Here is a 25,339-nt window from a genome sequence, read left to right on the forward strand (position 1 = left end):
AATAAGAACCATACTGAACCGGATTGAAGAGCCCAGGCATCCAGAACAGTCCGCAACCTTCGCAATTCACGCGCTCCGCTGCCTGCCGTCCAGGCAGGACCAGGCCCCAGCAGGCCCGAGCGGCCCCTCCGCAGCCCCGGTCCAGGGAAGGTAAACTAAAGTTATTCTTCGAAGTCACCGCACTGCACTGCGGGGACTTCCTCGAAGCTTACAGTTCACAGTTTTGAATGCACTCCGTGTGAGCTACTGTCGGCCTCTCAAGGAAAGGAGGAGACTCGAGCCGCGCTCATCATCTGACGCTGGCCATGTGAAGGGACCCAGGAGAGAATCATGCACCAGGCCAGCGCTTCCAGAAGAGAGGTAACCCCCTCCCCCCTGCGCCAGGCCCCCAGAGGGGTAAACTCACCCTCTGCGCCAGGCCACCAGAGGCGTAAACCCCCACCCTGTGCTAGGGCACCACAGGGTAAACCCACTCCCTCTACCAGGGACACCAAAGGGTAAATCCCCGCTCTGCGCCAGGTCACCGCAGGACTAGCCGTGCTCAGCATCCGCCGCTGGCCGAGTGCAGGACCGCGTAAAGTTCAGGCGCCCCCCCAAACCTCTCCGCAGCAGGAATGAAGCCTCAAGGCACCTGGGATCCTTCCAATGCTCTTTCAGGGATAACGCCAACACAGGGAAAGGACACATTTAAGGAGTCTTTATGGGGACAATCCTGCTGCATAACTTTAAATATCTGTGCAGAGCAGGGCACAGCCTTCTGACACCTCGACAACTTTTTTTTTTTAAATCGCCCCAAAGTCTTTGCGTTAGATGGTGATTTCTGCAGAATTCGTTAAATTCTTAATCATAAATCCCATCCCCCGAGCAGCGCCTCTCATCTGCAAGCAGAGCAGCATAAACACAACTTGGCACACTGAGCTCAATTATTAAACAGGCCTGAAGGCAGGCGCAAAGTAGTGTGCCTTCTAGCAATTGTGCTTACCTGAGGGCACCGACCATTTTGCTGCCTCGTCCTTTCACATATAGGCATTACCCTATGGAAAATGCTCTCTCTGGAAAATGCTTTCTCTGGGGCGGGGCCGGGTGGGGCCCCCACCCCCATCCCTTTTCCGGTGTTCTGGCGCGCTCTGACTGAAGAGAAACATTGTTTTCTCTTCAGTCCTGGGTCAGCGCTAGGAGGTCGGAGCAGGCTGCGCACAGCAGCTGCTGCTTTAGAGCCTGTCTCTCTCACAGCTCTCTGTAGATGAGCTGAGGAGGCGGGGGCCCCCTTCATGTACTGGACCCTGGGGGCCCCCCCGCAATGCGTGGTCTGCGGGGGTGTTTGTTACGCCCCTGTTGCAAATGCAACATAAAGCACATAACGTTAGTCCCGTGTAATGGTGTATGGAATTTTACTCTAAGTTGATTTAGTAATACAAAACATGCAAAAACCCATTAATATATTAAATCAAGTTATGAGAGTTTAACATCACGAGCCAGAATAAAATCATTTCTGAAACTCGCTCCATCACTCTAAACACCAGCACTTGATTTAAGATCCTTATTTGCAGGAGGCTGGTTGCCAATTATTTAAGGTAGCCAGAAACCTCAGTGACACACTTTCTCGATCAGCAAAGAACATTGACTTGAGTGGATGCAACCTTGATCTGGGACAGCAGCAGCCAAACCCCATGTAACGAAGAAGTACGCCATCATAGTGCCTCCATATTCCTTGCAGAGATATCCCTGTATGCTGAGGACAATTATGTTTTTATAATATCAAGCCAGTGGGAAAGTACTAGGAAAGACTGGGTGTGAAAATTTGATAAAGAATGTGAATCTGTAGGCCTGTTTGGTGAGTTAATGATGCTCTTGGGAAGGACAAGGTTCAAAAACAAGTTTATTTAGACATTTGTCCTTAAAACATTCTAAAAAACATACTTAACAATTAAAACCTTTAAAAGAACACCCCTCCTAGCATACCCGCCCCCCCCAACCCATTACATTTCATCTTTAAAATTCTGTTTGACAGATCGTAAAAGTCGAGCAATCCCAACTGCCACTTCTAAATGTTGCATCTCAGACAATAACACCACAGCTTTGTTCCTATGAAGAACATCATATTAAAAAAATGGAAGTCTTAAAAACTTGATTCAATTTGCGAGATAAGAGACACAGTCCATAAGAATATGCGTAAGGGTACATTTAACTTTCAAAGGGCAGGGACAGAGACAACTATTATTCTGCACCCTAGTCCTATGTGGGTGGGATGAGTAGATTGGATTACATCCCACCCTAACCCTTAAGGTTTCATTTCTTAAACCTGGGTCTGGTAACCATGATAAATAAGGGAAAACACTATCCTGGCTGAATGGTGCAAACGAGAAACTAATGGATGATTTATTCTTTAAATACCATTGATCAATTGGTTCTGACGCCATCGCAGCAGATTCTCTCAGTGCTTGTTTGCCTGGAAAGGTAGGCCAAGATGTAACTGTTTACAAACAACAAGAGAGAGAGGGAGAGTCACGAACACTCTTAGTCCCCAAATTATAATATGTAACAACAACAAAAGAGTGTTCCTGTTCTGGTTAAGGTGGAAAAAGGCACAGAGCACAAGGAAACAACAAAGCCCAATAGGTTTGTTAGGAAAGCCCTCACTCACCGACCTGGTCGGTGACTTGCTTCATCATCGGGCCCCACCGGGTGTGACCGAATGCCACCCCGGTGTGCTTCGACGCCAGAATTACTGCGGAGCTGGTTTTTGTGATGGGAGGGCTATGTGAAGAAGTACGTGAATAGTGTCAAGTGGTGAGATTAAAATTGCCTTGTATGTGTCAAAAATTTAATTTTAATCAAAGACCATCAAGGACAAGGTTAAAAAATGTGTAGGTGAGTAGGGCCAACTAATTGGATGGTCTTACTCCCACTAGCATTAAGTGAAGATGTGAATGGTCAACATGGACATGTTTCAGCCGGTGTGGTATCATTAACCTGGCATTCGTCAGGACCTATGGTGTTAAACCTCGGCGGTATGGGCACTCTAAGGCCCACCCTACCAGAGGACTTGAAAGTTAAAAGTCTGTGAAGTGCAAAAAAACAGGGGGCGGGCTTCACCACCCGAAGGTAGGACGCACACACCTCCAGCCTCTAAAATTTAGAGACTAAAAATAAAAGGCACTTCACCAGGGATGAAAATCCACCCCATAGACCGCGGGAGGGAGGGGACGGCGCATTTGGCACATCGCCCACGGCGTCCGTCTCCTGCAGATAAGCCTAATCGCCCTCAGGACCGGGTCTCGTCGATGTAACTGTGCCACATTTTAAATGGAGGTTCTTAATTGCAATTATTCTGGTTCTGACGGCCTTTGTCCACATCCTTTCACTACTTTGGATCTCTTCCCAACACAATTTGGAGACTTTAACCACCTCATCATCCTCGAACAGTGTGTTAAAGTATCTTAGGGCCCCAGTAGAGGCTGCCATATTCCAAGAGACCAAACTGCACTCTCTCCTTATGGCCTGGACCATGCCACCTTGGGGGAGAGATAGAAGTCTTTGAGGCACTACCCCTTCCAGTCTGTCCCATTCATAGATTGGATCAAGAGAAAAGACCTCTCCTCCATACAGGCTTAACATTGGTATCTTCCCTTCATAGGCCTTTAGTAATGGGATATGGGATATCCCCCTAAATCTACCATTGGATCTGGACAGACATCTTGCCTGCAATAGGGCTTTCTGCTTAATGGCATCCCAATGCGCACCCGAATTCAGATTTCTCCTAAAAATTAAACCTAGGTATTTATATTGATCCACTTGCACCACCACCTGTGAACTTAAATAACAGGAAAAACTCTGCACTTTTTTTTTAAAGATCATAATCTTGGTCTTTTCCAGATTAATGCAGAGCTTATTCTGCTTACTATAAGATGACAAGGAATTGAGTTTCCTCTGCAGACCAATCGGAGTATAATCCAATAATACCAAATCATCTGCATAAAACAGACAAGCAAGATGCTGGTCCACAATTTTAGGCGAAAAAGACTTTGATAGGGAAATAACATTTGGGAGGTCGGCCAAAAATAGACTAAAAAGTAAGGGTGCTAAAACGCACCCCTGGCGCAGGCCGTTGTCGATAGGGATTCTTTGGGACAACCGACCCGACTTGTCTAACTTGATCCTGAGCCCATTTACCGGAATACAAGGATTGAAGAGCCCTAAGAACGTTTGGTGGTAGGTTTCAAGAAGCAGATTTTCCCCACAGGATATATCCCTGTCAACCGATTCAAAGGCTGTCTAGAAATCTGCAAAACAACTGCACAGTCTTTGATTTTACTCCAGTGCCTTTCGAGTAATAGCCCACTGAGCAAAACAGTGGTCTATGAAGGAATGACCCTCCCAAAAGCCCCCTTGTTCTAGTGGGATTCTCTTAGTTTCAGTGACCCAATCTTCGAGTTTGGCTAGGATAATCTTGGATAATATCTTTAATGAACTATCCAGGAGGCTTATAAGCCTATAGTGCATCAGGTCTGAACTGCTCCCCTTTTTTAAGATCGATTTTACTATGGATGCCTTCCAGGTAAAAAGATAAAGGCCAGTCCGTGCGACCCAGCAAAACAAAATAGAGTAAATTGTAGCCCACCAGACACTATTTGTTTTATTTATTACTGCTGGAACATTATCAGGGCCAGCAGCATGTTAGAGTTTTATTCTCTCAATAACAGCCTTAACTTCCTTTACTGAAAACCAGATGACTGGGAGAGTTTCCCCTTAGATATGCCGAGGGCCACCTGAACCTAAAGGTCCCCTATATAACTCAGTCAAATAAGTGGCCCACTGGGCTTCTGGAATCATACAGGCCTGAGAGCTCCTGTTTTGACCATTAAACCCATTAACCTTTGTCCTGAATTTTTGCTGATCATTTAATGATATAATTTCCTGCATCTCCTCCCACTTACTGTAATAAAAGACTGCCTTTTTCGTCTGCACAAGGGATTTATATTGGCGTTTAAGTTTGACCAGCTCTTGAGTGGCTGAAGGAACGCCTAACACTCTTTGCTCTCTGACTCACCAATCGTTTCAACTTTTGGCAATCCAGACCGAACCAGCCTGTAAGGCCCTTCGGGTGGGATTTTGTTTGTACGCCCTTTTCACATATTTTCACTGAAATATAGCCCAAAACTCGTTGCACAATAATATTATACCACACAACTACATCATCAACATGGATAGGGTGAGTAATGATCATCTCTTCTAACTGAAGGGAAGCTCATTGTTGAAGATGCATAGTGTCTAAACATGTGTGAGCTTACATGGGTAAGACATCTCTAAAGGCAAAACCCTCTCAGGGGATACTGGCTCACACAAATTGAAAACTGCTATAGTTGCCCAGTGGTCACTGCCTTCATATTTTGCAACCTTAGAACTCTTAAAGAGGCCAAAATGGTTGGATGATGGTAGACTGAGCACTCCGAACGACCAATTATGGACATGGGTGAGGACACTGCTGATGTGGCTCATAGGTTGAATTGTATATGCTGGGGTCTTGATTTTTTGTCACTGCTATGCACTGCTCACTGTATTCAGAGCTGGTACTGTTTTTCTTTGCTGCATTTTACTAAAACAATAAAAATTGATTATAAAAAAAAAGAGGCCAAAATGCCAAAGGGACGTAAATATGTAATCAATAGGGCCCAGAGAGTGGCCCTGCCGGAATGTTGCTGCTGCTGGGGAATCATTTTTAAAACGACCATTTAAATAAATCAGACCATGGCTTGCCAGCCTTTGACTCAGAACTTTAGCCTTTTTTTATGGTACCTGGGGGAAACTGTGCTAAAGGAATATTGTTGGAATTCAATTCTTCCTCCAAGTGCTGGTCTAGCTGTACAGGGAGAGACAAGCATTTACATCCCCTACCATTATTCTCACTGCTTCCAGTTATTTTGCCACCAAATGCTGGAAAGGAGATTTAAATAATTCCAACCAGCGTTTCATTTGCTGATGGTCTTCTTTATGAATATAGACATTTATGAGTAAAAAGTAACTAAGAACATTTTTACCCATGCCCATTGCCACGACTGATAACTGCAGACAACTTGAAACATTTATGACCTCTAATTGTGCCTTAATCACCTTAGTCGCTAGTTAGTACACCTGCGGATGCTCTCCCCTTCCCCTAAACAGTGACCTTTACTATTCAAAGCCATGAAGCCTTCTACTGACTTGGACTCTCTTAGCCAAGACTCCTGAAGGAATACCAGATGGAAGGGTTTCAAACTGTCTTCCAATTTACCGCTGTTCCTCAAACGTTCGAACCCATGGATATTCCAATTTAGGATTCTTAGATTTTGAGAAGACTCCTCGTTCTAGGATAGGGTGGACCTAATATTTCAATTACCTTCCTCCGGCAGGTGCCACTGGGGGGAGAACCTATTACCTTGAGCCCATACTATTTGCCTGGACTGAGAGAATGGCCTATTGTTTACTAGAACAACTCTCAAATCAGTGGGTGAATGGCTACTTTGCTGTGAAGCTTAGGGCCATAGGGGCAGGATATATGGTATAGATCGTTCCCATTGAGTTGCCGATAACCCACTGTGCCTATTTAAAATGGCGGGTGGAAACTAACAAGACTGAGGTGCTAATGATTGAGGGCTCTTTTTTATAGTGCAGAGGGCCTGTGGCCCTACTTTTGCTAGGTCTTCATCAGCCTTAAGTACTAGGTCCGCAATACAGGGGGAGATGAAAGAAACTCAGGAGATTTCTCTACTTTGGTCGCCCGATTGAAACCCCACAGACACTAGGTCCAACGAGGTTATCCCTGAGAGGGAAGGAGTTTGTTGGAATAACTGAAGAATTTTGGAGCGATTCAAGTGTCAAAGTTTCTTTGCTTTTTTTCCTTGACGAGTAATATCGAGCAAAAGTTCTGAGCTTCCTAGCTGCGATCTACGAAAGGATTCATTAGCAGAGGGGGTTCCTTGGGCAATTTGTTCGAAGGCTGAGGCTCAGCGGTCTTATTGCGGACTGCTAATTGTTCTTTATTAGAGGCGGTAGAATGAACTACCGGGCAAGTAGGAAGGAGATCTGGACTGGTTTTAGGGTGGGTTTTTACATTATGTTTTACCTTTTTGTGTGTCTTTTTACATGGGAGTACATTCGCAAAGCTATCAGCATGTAAGATGGGACCCCCTCAAAAAGATTAAGTCGTGGCCACGGAACAGAGGGGAAGGCAAACAATATACTATGAGAAGGTTTTTCCAACAATGGCCCTAATTTTTAAAGAATAATGTACATCTATTTACTTTAAATCAAGTGACAGAAATATAATCAACATATTCTCATTTTATTTCTTATTCTATTATCATTTTTTATATTTCCTTGTTATTCAATATAAAACATATTATCACAAATACACTTTTTATAAATATTTTTTCTCAAAAGACATGATTTTTAGCAAGTACATACAAATGTCACAAAATAATTATAAATACACATGGTTCAAAAAATGAAAAGAAACACCACCTGATATCATATACACACACTCATAATCCTCACACCCTCACATCCAAAACTTAATTCACACCACACCAATACAGGAAAAAGGAAGAACTGAGTCTAAGTTGGCACGATCTAAACGCCAATATTAGGGTCTCAAACGAGCTGTTATATTATCCTACTTCACTCCCCTGGGAACAATTTGATACTGATAAATAACCTGCACGAGTTAAACAACTCCTTCTGCAGAAATAACCGTTTCACCACTTTATTTCGTATCAAGAAGTGCGGTAGCTGTCAGCTGCCCAGAAGCCAGCCAGATATAGAGAAGATCGCACGTATACCACTAGAAAAAATTGTTCCATCTTTCAGAATCCACTACGTGGTACCAATAATTGGTGCCCTATATATACACTGTCTCTCCAAATCGTCTATCCTTGATGACATTAGGACTCAAGAAATAGGAATCAAGAAATATTTATTTTTGAACGTCCCCTGATATCTTGAAGGAATCTGTAAGAAGAAGGTCCTGAGGAAGGTGGCCTAGAGCCGCCGAAACGCGCGTCGACCTGGTGCAGGGGACTCAGAATTCTATTTGAGACCCTAATATTGGCGTTTAGATCGTGCCAACTTAGACTCAGTTCTTCCTTTTTCCTGTATTGGTGTGGTGTGAATGAAGTTTTGGATGTGAGGGTGTGAGGATTATGAGTGTGTGCATATGATATCAGGTGGTGTTTCTTTTCATTTTTTGAACCATGTGTATTTATAATTATTTTGTGACATTTGTATGTACTTGCTAAAAATCATGTCTTTTGAGAAAAAATATTTATAAAAAGTGTATTTGTGATAATATGTTTTATATTGAATAACAAGGAAATATAAAAAATGATAATAAAATAAGAAATAAAATGAGAATATGTTGATTATATTTCTGTCACTTGATTTAAAGTAAATAGATGTACATTATTCTTTAAAAATTAGGACCATTGTTGCAGGGCCGGACTGGGAACCAGAACCGGCCCTGGCAAAGTGCTCGGCCCGCCCCCCCCCCCCCCACTCCCCTCCGAGAGGAGGAGGAGGGGGAGGGGGGGGGGCGCGACCGCGCTCTGTGCCAGGGCCGGTTTTTGGCCGTTTTTGTTACAGGGCCGTTTCTACATCGTAGCTGGAAAAACGGCCCTGTAACAAAAACGGCCCCCAGGGGCCCAAACCCGGCCCCCAACCATGCGGCCCACCGGGGGATTTCCCGGTGCCCGCAACGGCCAGTCCGGGCCTGCATTGTTGGAACAACCTTCTCATAGTATATCATTCGCGATGCTATCACCTTGGGGTCTGGGATGTTGGGCTTGGGGACAGGTGCCATTACTGTGTTTCCCTTTCACTTGCAGGTTTTTCCTTTTGACTACACCTGGGCTCGGGACCCAAGCAATCCTTTCCAAGGCCTGACCCCCATTGTACGGTACAACCTTGTGGTGAATTTAGAGGGAATAAAATCACTCTGCTTTTTCCTCACAAGCATAGGGTATTTAGAGATATAAACAGATCCCTCCATATTTAATTGGCATTCAGGTTTCCGTGGAATATCACTATGCATCCCCGAAGGCTCTATAGTCATTGCTGCAGAAAATAATTGAGCATTCGTGGAACCACCCAGATTATTTTTAAAGGATTTCAATTCATGTCGAATATCCTTCAATAAATTTGATTGGTCCACTTGATTTGACCTTATTGATACCAATGTTTCTAGAATCTTGGGAAGATAAGAAACAAGATTTACAGAATGATGTTTGAAGAGAGCAAGTAGTTGAGCAGGCCTGATTTGGAAAAGGAAAGCTAGGCAAATATAGGTTGCACCTTTTGGCTTCTCAATTCACCTTCAACCATGAACTTCATCCTCTGTAAGACCCCAGCTGAATGCTTCCGATTTAATAAGTGTCTCATTTGTAGAGATGACATTGCAGTGAGAACATAGAGAAGATGCCCTGTGCTCAGTGGTGTAACACAGGCCCCCGCAGCCCCTACAATACGGGGGGTCCCCAAGCTCCAGTGGGCTACCTCAGCACAATACTCTGGCTGGTGAGCTCCTGATTGAGTCCGGAGAGGGGCCCTTCACGTAACTTGCAGGGGGGGGGGGGCCTCAAGTTTTGTTATGCCAGTTCCTGTGCTGCAAGAGGATGGCGTGGTACCTGAGTTTGGGTTTCCAAGTATGAGTAGAAGTATGCCCAGGAGGGAGAAGACTTAGGTGCACTTGAATATCTTATGGGACAAGAAGCTTGGTTTAGCCAAGAAAACAGAATAAGAAGAGAACAAGTATAAACTATAGAGATAAGTAGACAATTGAGGTTAGGCAAAGGTACCATAATGGACAGTCTGTGGTACTAGTGTGGCAGCCCATTCCTTTCTATGCATTCAGAGAGTACGATTTGTTCCAATTCTTTGCACTGCCAAATTTATTGTAGACACACACACTGCAAAAACACTGGATTAATTTCTCACACACTGCAAAATCACCGTATTAAATTCTCTTTAGTCTAACCCTGAGGAAGGCATTCCATGTCTGAGTTGTTTTCTGAGGAATGATGATTATTTTAACAGATTAATTGATGCTGTTGTGAAATAACAACCCTCATTGGTCAGAACTGCTACAAAAATGATACCTTGAATTGAGTGGTTAACAATAATGTTTTGTCTCATACCCTGCTTACTGACTTTAGCCTCATTATGCCACAGTGTAAATATTAATTCTTATGGAGCGGTACTCACTAGGACCAGGGGCGGTAAGCCTACTGAGTTATAACGAACTATATTTATTTTTGGCTGATTTTAATTTCATCTTGTGTGGATGCTGTGTTGTTCTCCCCTAGTATAACAGCATGTAATAGGCATTGATAACTGTATAAAGTTATAAATAAAGCCTATGTTATAAAGGAGGTCAAAAACTCAAGGGTCCAGATACTGGAAGAACCGTGACTCTTGAAAATCTGGAAGGCGATGACTAAGGGTGGGCTTCTCATAAATGTGTGCTGGCTTGAATACCCTCACCTGTATGACTGGATCTACCTGTGAAGGAGGCTGTGATCAATATGAGAGGATCCCTGTTGTGAGATCAATCTAAAGTGCACGCTGCACGTCATCCCGCGTTTCCTGTAACCTGTCAGTAGCCTTACTGCAGCTTGAAATTAAAGCAATTCGGTTTGGTCGGCCAAACACCCATAAGCTCTCAAAACATGAACCATTATTCAACAACTAAAATGAACCTTGACAATGTAAGTTCCACATCGAGACAGCATTATCCCTTCTTCTCGGTTATTACCGCTACTGTATCACCCCTGCTTGTTCCTGAAACCAAATGATCCTTTGGTTGGGTTGGCATTTTGAATAGTTTTGGGGCATATTCAATTCCTTCTGAAGCTGGGTATTGTACCCAGTTTGGTTGAAGTCATTGATTGTTGTCAAAAATGTTAAATATACGTATACTTTTCATGTACAAATCTCTTAAACGTCTCATGTCCAGAATTGCAAGTGTATGCAAGAGTTCTGTGAGTTCTCCAGCCATGCTGATTTCTTTTTTAACAAGCTTTATTTGTCTTTTGCTTTTTCACATGTGGCAAGATTACCAGCTGAACATTTTTGTTAAGTGTTTGTTTGGTTACTCCTCACGATTAGAGATTAGACAATCAATCCCTTTGCATATATAAGCTAAGAAAAGAAATAGAAGGGACTGTCTATCACAAAGGATTATATGGTTTGACAATGAGTAGTAAGGAGCTTCCCGAAGTAGGTGGAGTTTGCTATAATATAAATTATTTTCAGGTCAAAAGCGTAAAGGAGTGGGTAAGGTCCATCCATGCTGATGGTGAGTGACTCAAATTGAACAGCACCAATAGTAGACTTGATGTCATTTGGATACACTTTTTTTGCCAGAGGAAATTTGACACTTTTTGGGTTCAGTTTAATTTTACTATAGTGAAAGGATCAGTAAATTGAGTCTTAGACATCCTACACCATCTCTCATAATTAGAAGGAGTGCATATGGTTACCACACTGCCAATGAATAGACTCATCAGGGAAAGTACTTGTGTATCAATATAATTCTCTTCTTTTTTATCCTTCCAGATACCAACGTCTTGAGGTATATTCAACTAACCGAGATGAAAATGCACAGGTGTAATCAGAGAGAGAAGGAAGGATTCAAAGACGTGATTGGTTAAGAGTGGTTAATCGCATTCTTGGGCTGCTGGCAAAAAATGAGGCAAAGAGGCATGTCGGGATTTGTATTTTTTTCTTGTTGTTCTTGGTTGGTACATCAGGGATGTATAGAAACCACTAAACAACGATACGAACACAGGAGCTAACTACAGATTTGAGGAAACGGAAATCAATATAGAAGCAAAAAAAAAAAGGAAACAGGCTAAAATCAAGCCCTCAGAAAAAAAGAGACACCTCTAATTATCTTTTGTTGAAGCCTTATGATTTCTGAACTTTTTCCGTTTAATCAAAATGGCACTTGACTGTGATGTTGCAATATAGAGTTTGCATATTTTTTTTTAAATGTGTAAAAACAGCCATAGCTTGTCCACCATTATGTAGAAAAAGAGAAAAAAAAGACGACTGGCTTAAAAACATGTAATATAATAATAAAACAAATCTTCATATTTCAACATTGTTATGTTTTTTTTCATGTGAAAGGTTCCAAAAAAGGAAATAGTTGTCTTTTTCAGCAAAGGAGATGGAAAAGAGGCAGTGGTAGTGGGTGGGGTTGGGATTTGCAGCCATGTATGCTGTCCAGCAGACAGGAGAGGAGCCCTTGCTCTATTTTCTAACCAAATTCTACTGCACTACTCCAAAATACAACTTTTAATTTGTAGAAGTGAAAATTAAGTGCAAGTGCTCAAAGTTTTTCTTCGGGGGGTCACTTCTCGTGCTGTTGAATGCCAGGATTGTGAATATCAAGGCTACCTAGTCTTGATTTACCTCTTTCTTATATCAGTCTACACTGTTTGTCTCTTTTTTGATCACTGTTTCAGGTTCTTTTTCCTCACTCCTTTCTCTCTTTGACATTGTTTTTCTATCTTTCTCTTCCTTCTTCTTTCTCCCTTTTATGCCCTTCTCCTTCTTGCTCTAGATAAAAGTTCAAGAACAAAAGAAAAGTCCTGGTAGCTGACCAAAGATAAGTGCTCGAACACAGCACCTGCAACCAGCGGTGTAACTTTAGCACTCCCCCATAGCACTATAAGTGATATGAAGTTCACAGCTCACAGACTACAAGCATGAAATGTGTTCCTTTTGAATATCCGCACCAAGCAAACTTACTGCACCTCTAGAAATCCCCAAAACTCACCATTTCACTTGCACTCACTATGTAATGTCAGAATCAGTCATATAACTAGAAAATAGAGATTATATTCGGAGCAATTAATTTACACGAAGCCTGGACGATACAGGGATATGTTGGTTTGCCAGGCAATGATATTTAGGAAGTATCTGTGCTACTTATTTTGTGTCATTGATTAGCATAATATGCGTGCAATTCTACTGCCCAGCCCTTATCATGCTGCCATTGTGTTCTGCCTGAAAAGGACATAGCTCAGCAGTTGGACTATCTGGTAGTATAATGAGCCTTTTTTTTACAGAGTACTAACATGAGTGAGTGAATTAGTGGCTAACAAATGAAAAGAAACAAACACAACTGCCTTGCAGGGTTAACCACAGAAGTCACTAAATTAACCTGTCCTTAACCCTCTGGCAGTTTGGCACAAAAACAGTAAGGCTTAACTTAGAGGCAATGTGTAAAATGTTTATGCAGCACACAAAAAGCAATAAAGTAAACCTACTACACAAAAAAGAGCCAGCACCACTTGAGACAATAAAGAAATGCATAATTAAGAAGATGACACCAAAACAACAAAAATCCAGTCAATAGAACCATAGTTATGCCGTTTTAAAGATTTCAGAGAAAATGGCGTTTAGAAGCAAAATAGTGCTAATTACAGGTATCTGGTCGTACTGGACTGGGACAAAATCACAAGTTCAAGCCAAACGTGATGGAGGTCAGGCTGGGCATGGGACCAAGCTTGACCCACTGATATAGTACCTTGTGTCTTTGGAATCAAGATGCTAAGGGCCTTATTTATGAGAAGTGACGCATTGCTGCGTGAAAACAGCAAAGCGTCACTTCTCAGTGCACCTTCCTTGGACACGATGGATGTGTCATATTTACTTTATGAAGCATCATGTCGCAAGGAGTTACAGATATGTCAGTATTTTTTATGTATCTGTGAAGCATTGCTGTAATGTGTCTGAAAACAGACGCAACTCCTGCAAGCCCCATGTGAAATGGATTGTGTCAGTCTTACACCTGCTGTGAGGCAGGCGTAGGATATTGACGCAATGGCATCCTAGAAGTGTTGCACTGAAATCTCATCTAGATGTGTCACTTTGTAAATAGGGCGCAACATGGTGCATTTTGTACGCCACTGGTGCATCACAAAAAGTGACGCACAGGTGAAGTAAAAGTGTCAAAAGGGCTCCTAAATCTGCCCCCACGTCTGTGTGTGTCCCATCCTGCATCGAAGAACCGTCAAGCAGGAACCCGCAATGTGTGGTCCTGCACCAAGATGCTCTGTGCTGGTCTGTGCTGTCAATGTCGCAGAACAGGAGCCACTGTGCTGGTGTCGAGATGCGTCACGCTGCGTCAGGCCGAAGAAGACACCAGTGCAAGACTTCATTGCATTGAGATGCATCACGCTTGGCCAGTGCTGGGGAGGCAACCGGCCTTGAGCTAGCAATATGAGGACTTGCATTGCGATGCATTGTCCTCTGTCAGTTACAATGAAGCCACCAGCCAGAAGCCTGTTGTGTCCTTGTAGCTTAGAACAGGGGTCAGTTGAATGACCCTTAGAGACACTCTCGAAGTCCTTAGTTCAAGCAGTAATGCCGGCCTAAGGTAGTAGAGCAGTCCTCAAACAGCCGGACAGTCTGCAGGCAGCAGGGCTTTCCTCAGGCAGCTGGACAGTCCTTCTTTTTGTGGAGTCCACAGGTCCAGAGTGTTCTGAAGATTGGATCTCATGGTCCAATATTTAAACCTGGTGCCAGCTTTCAAGTGGGACAAACATTTCTAGACCTACCCTACATCTGTTTTTGGACTTTACTTCCTTCTGCTGCCTAGGCCCCAAGAAGCCTGGGGGAGAAAAATGACTAGTCTGAAGTTCTTTGCAATTACAGGTGGAAGCCCCTATTGAAGTGCAAGTGTAATAGGTGACAACACGCCGGTCCATTCTGTCAGGATGACCCATCATGTCAACATCCAGTCCTCCTGTGCAGAACTCTTTGGGAGGAATACACAAAGGTCACCTGCCAACGGCACATAGTCATGTGACCCAGGACACAGGTTGCAGGCACCAAATGGTTAGGACAAGAAAATGCCAACTTCCTAAAAGTTAAAACACTACAAAAAATGTCAGTGCTGACTTGCCTTCTACACATCCTTAGTTTCCTTCATGACTATTGTATTAAACACCAGTGATTACCATTTATTTTTGTTATCATTGATTATATTACATTTTAGTAGAAATTAACATACATGAAAAAACAATATGAATATATCTTGAATTTACAATACATTGCACCCACACAATATCACTGTAAAACCAAGACATTGAACACAGACACCAATTTACATTACAAAAAACTAATACATCAGTTCTGATTTTAGTTGTCCTCAAGGAGATGTTACTTATTACACACTGTACAAATACTTCTATACTTCTTATTCAATGGGCAAAGCAACCTAACAGTGCTGCACTGGTTAAAACCAGGGGACTTGTTTACTTTTTCTTATATGCCTTCAATCCCGATTGTCAGCACCAATTTTTTCGTGCTTGTTGGTTGCCCACTTGTCTACACGTTTCGAACCCGTAGCCTTGTTTTTGGGTTCACCTCAGGACTCATAACTGTTGACCGCTCATATCTGCTTGATTCTATCTGATAATATTGTAAGGAAAACTTTTCATGCTCATCAAATGCAATGGCTCTAGTTCACAGCAGTCACACCTTCGTACACAATCGATGGTGAAACGCTAAATCGGCTCAATCTACCACGTTTTTAGGGTTGAAAAGGGGTAGTGACACCCTATATCCAAGCTGAATCATTCGCAATGGGATAGTTTGCTGTTGCATCGAAGACATGGTACACTCAGAGATACTGAAACAGTCCCGTCTGGTGTTTCGTATGTAATGTGATTCCTGCTGCATTATTTCTAAAAGTGGTATTTTCAGAATTGTGACGAAATTTGACTTAGCCATTAAAAAGGATTTGAAATTACAATTCTTTAGTGATCAGACATGACATTTCTACCTGTTCCCAAGTAAAAGTTATTGCTTGTTAAATGTAATAAGCTAGCAACCTGTGATCCTACAAGAGAGGTAGGTCTTGCAGTTCAAAAAAACTAATTTGAGAGTTTTTCACTACCAGGACATGTAAAACTTAAGTCTGTGCCAAACTTTTTTAAATAAAATGAACCTTTCTCTGTGGGCAATTTAGGGCCTACCATATGAGTGACTTATATGTATTAAAAAGGAACGTTTAGGCCTGGAAATTGTTTATTTTGCCTGATCGAATTAGCAGTCTAAAACTGCACACAGACTGCAATGGCTAGCATGAGGCTACTTAAGTGACTGGCACAATAAGTGCTGCAGGCCAACTAGTAGGGCCCAATTCACAAAAGTAATCTGAGACAAAATCCTAACGTTATGACTTTGGGTATTCACAAAAGGCATTTAGGAGTAGTTAAGATAGGATTTCTAACTTTACTACTCCTAAATGCCCTCTGTGAGTACCGAAAGTTGTAAAGTTAGGATTTTATCTTGGAATACTTTTGTGAATTGGGCCCATAGTATATATGACAGGAGTAACCCATAAACCCCCAAGGACCTGAGTAAAAAATGTGTATCTCACAACAATGTCCGTAGGGGTATCATTAAAGACAACAATTTTTGCATTCATACAGTACGTGAGCTAATGTAGTGAAGGTACAAATTAACTATAAAACAGGAGAAATGACCAACTATAATCATTGATCTAATCTTATGAGTTATAAACAGAAAGTGTGCAATGGGCAAAGTGAACACACAGTGCTTTTGAGGTGTATGTTGATGGCGCAATGTGAAACATAAAAGGGTACAAAAACGACAAAAAGTAAAGGTAGTCCAATATTATACATGAATGGGTGAAAAGGTCAAGCGGTTATGTATGTATCATTGAACAATGAGTAACTTTTTTCAGTCTGAAAACTGTCAATGGCGTTTCGACCTTCTTCAACCTTTCAGATCATCATCAGAGCAAAAAGGAGCACAAAAGGTATTGATTGCTGTGCGAGTTCCAAAAGGATAGGAAAAAAATCAAGAAAACAGGACATGGAAGCTGAGAGCAGTGAAGCAGTGCTGTCACTCAGTATCGGCAGTCCCGGCCCATTTAAAGCACTTCTTTGACCACTATTTATGCTTATCGGAATAATTTATATTCTTTAGAAAAAAGTCTTCTAACAGGAAAACTCAGCCACCATGAGCAGGACTTGAACAATTCGTGGCAGTCCCTCTGGTAGTATTTCATTACAGGCCCTGAGTACATGTTGTACTACTTTACTCGGGATGTATAAGTAAATCAAACAGATGTAAGCCAAAAGTACAATGTTTCAAGGAAGCACAAGCACATTAGCACTGGTTAGCAGTAGTAAAGAGTAAAGAGTACTAAAAGTCAACATAAACACATTCAGAAAACAGGAGAGATGAAGGCAAAAAGTTTAAGGCCGGCCCTGCAGAGAGGGCCAGGTCCAACACAGAGCATTTGATGCAAATAGTCAGTTTGGTGCTAGATAATACTGTAAGTATTGATTGAAAAGATGTGCCTTTATATGTTCCCGGAATTTTAAGATGGGAGTCACAGTACTGAGGTCTGGAGGAAGAGTATTCCAGGCTGCTGGGGCTCCACCGTAGAAGGATTGTCTTTGTGCAATAGAGATTCTGAACTTGGAGATTTTACATAGTGGAGTAGTATGGCTTCTCAGACCTCTTTGTCTGCAAAATCCTTTGGGCAAGCCAGCAAAAGCACAAAAAGTTGCCGATTTTTTATTTTATTCTGGCTGAAATGGGCAACCATTGCAACTTGCCATGTAAAGGAGAAATGTGATCACATTTACCAGTGGATTGGATAAGCCTGTTGCCTGAACAAAGTATTGCTTTCAGCAATGATCATTGAGAAGTTTCAGTCAGTAGTGTGTTTAGATGACCATTGTGTGGGAAGCTGCTTTTAGCAGATCTGGAGGAAAAGGTGACAGATATTTATTTTTTTATTGCATGGAGATGAAAGTTCACAGCCTTCACAATCTTGCTGGTATGAGGGATAAAACTGAGGGCAGAGTAGAGTGGGAACTCAACAGATTTGATAGACTAGTTCGGGGTGGACTCATAGGCTGGAGGTTTAGAGAGTTAAGGAGCTTAGGCTTGATTCTGTATTTTGTAGCGATTGAGTGATAGAGAAAATTATGACTGAAAAGAAACAAAGGAAGTTCTGACACATCTTTGGCTGCAGGATTCCGAAGTAGGCCAGTCACATGTGCTCTGTTTAAGGAAAATGCTCTTTTGTGGTGAACCAGCTGTCTGTGTGCATCTACCCTTCAGGGCAGGGCCTCGGTCCCTCATAGTTTAATATGCTGATTCCATAAAGGGATCAATTGTTCATTTCCCACTTTATCATAATCATGGTTTTCAACAGGATCTTAGACCTTTAACATATATCTCTTTCAGGAGAGGATAAATTAATGACAAAAACCATAATCTTTGAAATGAGAAAGCTGCCTACGAATTAATGTAATTTTTGGCATTCAACAATCTTTTGATCTGCTTTGCTGTTGCATTGTGGGTAATCTGCTATGTCAATGTCATTCAAGCCACATAAACTGCAGTAACATTCTGCAATAGAATTCCTGTCAGAAGCTACCTCTTAAAGTCAAGACGATTGAAAGCCTCAATCCTTGGTGGCTGTTACAAGTTGCAATCATTTCAGAAGAAAAGCTACACTGGGAATGAAACAACTGCTCCTTACTTGTAGTTGAATATTCAATTAGAAGAAGGCAAAAATGTCCCTCTACTGCACAGAAAAGAAGCATCAGTGTGTCAAAAAATGATTTCAAATTTCATATGCAGAATACTACAAAAAGTAGTATGAGTATTGGGGCCCTGACCCCAGAACTTTAGAATTTGTTTGTAATAACGAACCTATCAAGAAGAAAAACTGGAGAAGCTGTGAGAAGGAACTACCACTTTGTTGTGTGCTTTGCTGTGTTGGCATACAGTGGCTGTTTCTGTCTTGGGCAGGGAAAGGACTGGACTTTCTGCAACTTATTTTACTGAGTTTCTCCAAGGGCTTGAGGTAAAGCGTTCCCTCTGTTCAGGATAGTCTCAGGAACAGTAAAGACTTCAAAATCATCTACTACTAGAACTGGGAACTGTGCGCTTTTGTGCTGCAACAGGAGAAAAAGCAACCCGATGCAATCAATGACTCTGCTGCCAGCTAGACTGAAGGTGTAGATTGCCCACTCCCTGTGTCTACCAACAGTGCTGACTCACCAACACTGTCTGAAGATGAGGACGATGGTGTCTCCACATGTGAGTCCTCAGGGACAGTTCTGTCCCCCTCTCCGGGGCTGCTCTCTTCAGTCTCAGTCTCGGATCCGGATGCATTGCCACCACTGAGCTCTGTCGTTTGTGGGTCAGTGCCCTCGGCCAAAGCTGAAAGAGAGAGAAAAGAGGTATACCTAAGTGCCACACTCAAGTACTGCAAATTACAAAATCAAAACTTCCTTGACTGCTGACCAACATGTAGCACCCATCCTGCACACGAACCACCCCTACCAGACATCCTCATGTCAAATAACCGGGGGTGCCTGTGAAACATGTACATCAAACAAACAGGGCAAGTGCATGCAGACCACCACACATGTGGTGCCATGGGAACACAGACCTCAAAGGCATGTCCTGGTACCCTGCACTACAATGCAACTGAAATGTCCACCTGGCTGACACGGATGCCAACGCTCACTCTGCTAATGGCACCAACATGCAATTGCAGCACAACATACACACCACGGATGTCACTACCGTGTCTGAGCAGCAATACATGCATGCACTCACAAGTCACAAAAACATTCAGTGTGCTTACCGCTAGTTTGCTGCTGCTCCCCTCTCAACCGGGCGGACAGGTCAGGATGCGTTACAGCAATGATACGGAGCATTAGAGGGGTCATGGTGCGTCGTGCAAGCCGGGATGATCGTGGAATCTGCCCCAGTGTCATCTCCGCCACATTCTTGCTGAGCCTGGAGAGGTCGTCCCAGTGCTTGTGGCAGTGTGTGTGTCGTCTATTGCACACCCCCACTGCCCATACATCACATGCTATGGTCCTCCACACGGCCTTGCGAAGGTGCAGCTTGACCTACCATGGTGGGAGACAAAAGGGGAAAGTCAGTGGACATTTGGCCATTCACACAGATAGGAGCAACACGTATCCTTCAGCAGCCATGCACAGTACAGCACATGTGAAGGTCCCACAGCACACCGCAAAGATTGCAGAAGCCAGGAGTCAGTGACCACCTCATGCAAACCAACATGTCCCCCACTGCACTTACCACCTGTCCGGGGGCACCGTAGAGCCGTTCATAGTGGCGGAGCACACCGTTCACAAGGACATCCAGCTCCGCTGCGGTAAAGGGACGAGACCGGATCTCTCGCACTCTCGGCATGGCAAGGTCCAGGACTGTGGCACAACAGCAGCAGTTGGTGGATTGGTCAGCAGCAGCAGGTAGAGGTGATGGGTGCAGGCAGCACTTGGTGGATTGCTCAGCAGCAGCAGGTAGAGGTGATGGGTGCAGGCAGCAGTTGGTGGACCGCTCAGCAGCAGCAGGTAGAGGTGATGGGTGCAGGCGGCAGTTGGTGGATTGCTCAGCAGCAGCAGGTAGAGGTGATGGGTGCAGGCAGCAGTGGCTGGAAGCAGTGGATGTGTGCTGCAGAAATTCACACATTTATAGGGCCCTGAGCTGATATCAGTGGCACACGTCTACAGCAATTGGTTTTCCCGGGCTGCCTCATTCAAAATGAGCCAATGACTGGCCCTGCTGTGGCAGTGCACGGCTTCCACTATTTTTCAATTCGCTTACGCGCCCCGCGTTACCTGTTTCCATTGGATACAAGCGCTTAGAGACCCCGGGTGATAATGCGCTATATAAATCTAAATAAATAAATTTGCAAGGACCGTCACGGTCTCACACCAGCAACCGCATGTGCACGCTACCGTGATGGTGCATCATTTGAAATTCAACACTCACTGGCGTCGCAATGGCGGAGCATGCATTCCACGGGGGCAGGGCAGGCTAACACATACATTTGAATGTGCAAGGGGGAATGGCAGTTGGTACCCCCCTTTCAGTCACATTGCAGCACCCACTGCAGACCGCCGGGCCTGGCCGGTCACCCACCGCCGGGCCTGGCCGGTCACCCATCGCCAGTTGCGGGCGGTGGGTGACCAACGGGTGCGGGCGGTGGTGACAGGCCGGGCCCGGCCATGGGTGATTGGCCAGGCCCGGCGGTGGGTGACCGGCCAGGGCAAACCATGCCAGGCTAACATCAATACACAGGGCTGTCACCCACTGCCTGCACCCGGCGGTCACCCACTGACCGCAACCGGTGGTGGGTGACCGTCCAGGCCCGGCAGTGGGTGACCGCCCTGTGTATTGATGTTAGCCTGGCATGGTTGGCCCTGGCCGGTCAACCACTGCCGTGTGCGGGCGGTGGGTGACCGCCGGGTGCAGGCGGTGGGTGACCACCCTGTGTATTGATGTTAGCCTGGCATGGTTGGCCCTGGCCGGTCACCCACTGCCGAGTGCGGGTGGCCACCCACTGCTGGGTGCAGGCGGTGGGTGACCACCGGGTGCGGGCGGTGGGTGACCGCCAGGTGCAGGCGGTGGGTGACCACCCTGTGTATGGATGTTAGCCTGGCATGGTTGGCCCTGACCGGTCACCCACCGCCAGGTGCGGGCGGCCAACCACCGCTGGGTGCGGGCGATGGGTGACCGCCGGGTGCGGGCGGTGGGTGAACGCCCTGTGTATTGATGTTAGCCTGGCATGATTTGTCCTGGCCGGTCACCCACTGCCGGGCCTGGCCGGTCACCCACCACCGGGCCTGGCCTGTCACCCGCTGCCCGCACCCGGCGGTCACCCACCACCCGCACCTGGCTGTCACCCACCGCCCGCACCCGGCGGTCACCCACCGCCCGCACCCGGCGCTGGGTGACCGGCCAGGGCCAACCATGCCAGGCTAACATCAATACACAGGGCGGTCACTCACTGCCCGCACCCGGCGGTGGGTGGGTGCCCGCACCCGGCGGTCTGCGGTGGGTGCTGCTATGTGACTGAAAGGGGGATACCAATTGGCATTTCAACTTGTACATTCAAATGTATGTGTTAGCCTGCCCTGCCCATGCGGAATGCGTGCTTCGCCATTGTGATGCCAGTGAGTGATGATTTTCAAAAGATGCACTGTCGCATAGTGCGCTGCGCACATGCGGTTTGCGGGGTGTGACTGTGATGGTCCTTGACCAGGCAGAAAATGTTATGCACTATTGCAGTATCAAGGATCATCTTATGTGTTGGGGGAAGGCGTACCCGGATGGCGTGTGTACACACACTGCATGTCTCCGCACACATGTAATGTTCATAGTTGTACATGTGTGTCAGGACTTGTCCGTAATGCGTCAAGAATCATTATGTAATGTCAATGGCCCGTGTACACGTGTCTCATTTATGTCCATTGCTTACATGTGTGGCCATACTATTGACCTTTCCAGTGGTTAACAAAGGCCAGTGATGTGAGCCCAAGTTGCGTCAGATGTGCATGGCTATGTGTTGACGTCTTGGTTTTGAGGTCACACGTTTCTATTGGTACACATCTACACAGTACATCAAGGCTGTGTACCCACATTCTGAAGCTGTCGTGAGTGTGTGGTTTGTGTGTGCAAGTAGCATTGATGGGGGTATACATGCATACTGTGTATGCGTATGTGTGTCGCCTGTTGTATGCCCATGCCTGTCATGTGAGAATGCAGAGCATTGTAGGTGGGGTCATGGGTGCATGATGACAAGGAGAGTGTGGTCCATGTTCGTGTTGTGTGTGCACGTCCATGTGTGTCTGTGGGGACGCTTGTCCACTTTTGGGCACTCAGTCATGTGATGTTGGCTGTTCTTTCAACATGTGTGCACGTAACATTGGACATGTTTGCACAGAGGATGTTGTTTGTGGGTGTACATTGTGTGTGTAGTCAGCTGTAGTGCCTTATATTTCGGTCACGTCACACATACAATCAGTGTCTGCAACATATATTATTTGTATTGTGTTGGTCAAGATGTCATAGTGTGGCACAGATGTGCGTTGTTGGTCAATTGACATCTGCTCCCATCTACTCCCACACAGGAGGGCTCCAAATGTGCATCGACCATACACTGTGCTGGAGGACATGGTTGAAGAGAAGGTAATCCGCAAATTCCGGCTGGACAGACGGAGATTGCAGGACCTTGTAGCCCAATTGTCACCTCATATGCAGCCACGCAGGCCATATCCAGGAGCAATTACACCCACAGCAAAGGTGATGGCGGCACTTCACATCTTCGCAACAGGCCCTTTCCAATACACAGTTGGTCATGCCGGGGGGTTGTCTCAATCCATGTTCAGCATGGTACTGCGGGATGTGCTGGATGCCATGATGCGTTACAAGGATGATTACATCTATTTCCCAAGTCCGGCAGAGCTGGATGCAGTGAAAGGTGACTTCTATGCCCTGGGCCAGACCCCACACGTAGTGGGTGCCATTGATGGGACACATATTGGTCTGATTCCACCCCAGGCACGGGAAGCCGTCTATCGCAATCGGAAGCACTACCATTCTATCAATGTGCAAGCGGTGTGGCTGGCTGACAGCATCATCTCCCATGTGTGTACAAGATTTCCTGGGTCCGCACATGACTCCCACATACTGCGGAGCAGCATTGTCCCCAAACTGATGGCTAATCTGTGTCAAGAACGTGCGTGGATTGTAGGTGAGTGTGCTGTGATGACTACTGTGTTGTATGTGTGCCATGCTGTTCCCACCAATCCTGGTAATGATGTATGTGTCTGTCATCCCCCCACCTAGGCGACTCTGTGTACCCAAACCGACCGTGGCTGCTGAGCCCCGTACGGAATCGAACTACCCCACAAAATGCGATATAATGAGGCCCATGGGAGGACACGTCGGGTGGTGGAACGTACATTTGGACTGCTGAAGTCTAGGTTTTGCTGCCTGGATAGAACCGGAGGGGCCCTACAATATTCTCCAGGAAAAGTATGCAAAATCGTGATTGCCTGCCGCATGCTCCACAACCTGGCCTTACGCAATAATATTGCACTGATCATGGACCCTGCAGACCAACAGGTTGCTCTGCCTCCCATACCACCCATGTCCAGTGATGAGGTGAGTGGGGAGGAAGAAGGTGTGGACCAGAGGCGTCAGCTCATTGCTCGCTACTTTCCTTGAATGTGAGTAACTACCTCTTGTGCTGGTGTTCAAAGCGTGATGTATGTTTGCTGGTGATGTGTGGATGTGGTGTGTGGATGCTGCCTGTTCTGGTATGTTCTGTTCGCAAATGGGTGTGGGAGATGGTGTACATGCAATGCTCCCTGATGTGTGTCCTGTGATCCTCTTAATTAGTGATGAGTGTGGTTTGTGGGATGTTGCTGTACGGTGTGGTGTGAAGGGTGTGATTCAGTTTCCTGACCTGTGCTTTTTGGTCTCTCATTATCCCTAGGTCACTCCCACAGAGGCATGATTCTCAAGAACATTGATCCCTGTACCTGGTAATGACAAGTACTAAGACAAACCTGTGATTGAAACATGGAGGTCACATAGCATTGAGTGTTTATGTGGTGTTTATTTACAGGGTGTGGATTACTGTTTGTGCATATTTACAAATAGGTGTTGGGGGGAAGTGAGAGTTGAAGGTCATTTCAGATGAAAACACCGTGGGGACACCACATTGTGTGATGTACACCTAGTCCAACAGACGTGTGCCAATGCTTGACATTGTGGGGCAAGGGTGAAGTCAGTGGCGGCCCCTCTTCGAGCGGGTGGATGGTGCATTGCCACTGCTCTCAGCTGGATCCAGCCTCAGACAGCCCCTCCGTCTTGGAGCCGGAGCGGGACCAGCTGTGGGGGCAGGTTGTTCAGTGACGACATCCCTGTCAGTGGCCTCAGGTGATGGTGGCGGTGGTGTTGGTGCCCTGTCCTGCTGGCCACTTGGGGGAGGGGGAGGTGGTGTTGGTGCCCTGTCCCGCTGGCCACTTGGGGGAGGGGGAGGTGGTGTGGCGCGGGATAACCACTCCCTCCAAAGAGCTGTTTGCTGCCCCATGAGGTCAACAATTTGTCCCATTTGGGTGTCCACGGACCGCAACAGCTGGCAGGTCTCTAGCGAGTCTTGGTGTGCCCGATCTGCCTGTGCCTGGGACCGCTCGTAGGAGGCTTCCACTCTGGCAATGGCATCCAGGATCTCGGTTCCAGGATGGGCTGGGTGTTTTTCCCGACCTCGCCTTGCACCTGTACTCCTGTTTGTGACCTGTGTCCTCCCCCGTCCACTCTCCCTGCTAGCCTGGGATGTCGATGGCCCATCATGGGACGATGGGTCAGGTAGGGTGACACAGGCAGGAGTGGTGGTGGTGGTGGTGGTGGTGGTGGTAGCTGCACAGCTCACAATGGCAGGTGTTGGTGTTGTGACACTGGCCAAGGTGGTGGA

At 45.5% G+C, this 25,339-nt stretch overlaps 1 protein-coding gene across 1 annotated transcript in view; it reads left to right on the forward strand.

Annotated features, from left to right (window-relative positions):
* Window positions 1-12,131, forward strand: part of TTC9B (tetratricopeptide repeat domain 9B) — a 174,371-nt gene extending 162,240 nt beyond the window's left edge. The window contains exon 3 of the mRNA XM_086938265.1: window positions 11,587-12,131. Within this exon, the coding sequence (XP_086794391.1) occupies window positions 11,587-11,681 (95 nt within the window). The 3' untranslated portion in view covers window positions 11,682-12,131. The remainder of the gene's footprint in view (window positions 1-11,586) is intronic.
* Window positions 12,132-25,339: the final 13,208 nt, after the last annotated feature.

Source organism: Lissotriton vulgaris, chromosome 9, assembly GCF_964263255.1.
Source record: "Lissotriton vulgaris chromosome 9, aLisVul1.2, whole genome shotgun sequence".
Classification (NCBI taxonomy): domain Eukaryota; kingdom Metazoa; phylum Chordata; class Amphibia; order Caudata; family Salamandridae; genus Lissotriton; species Lissotriton vulgaris.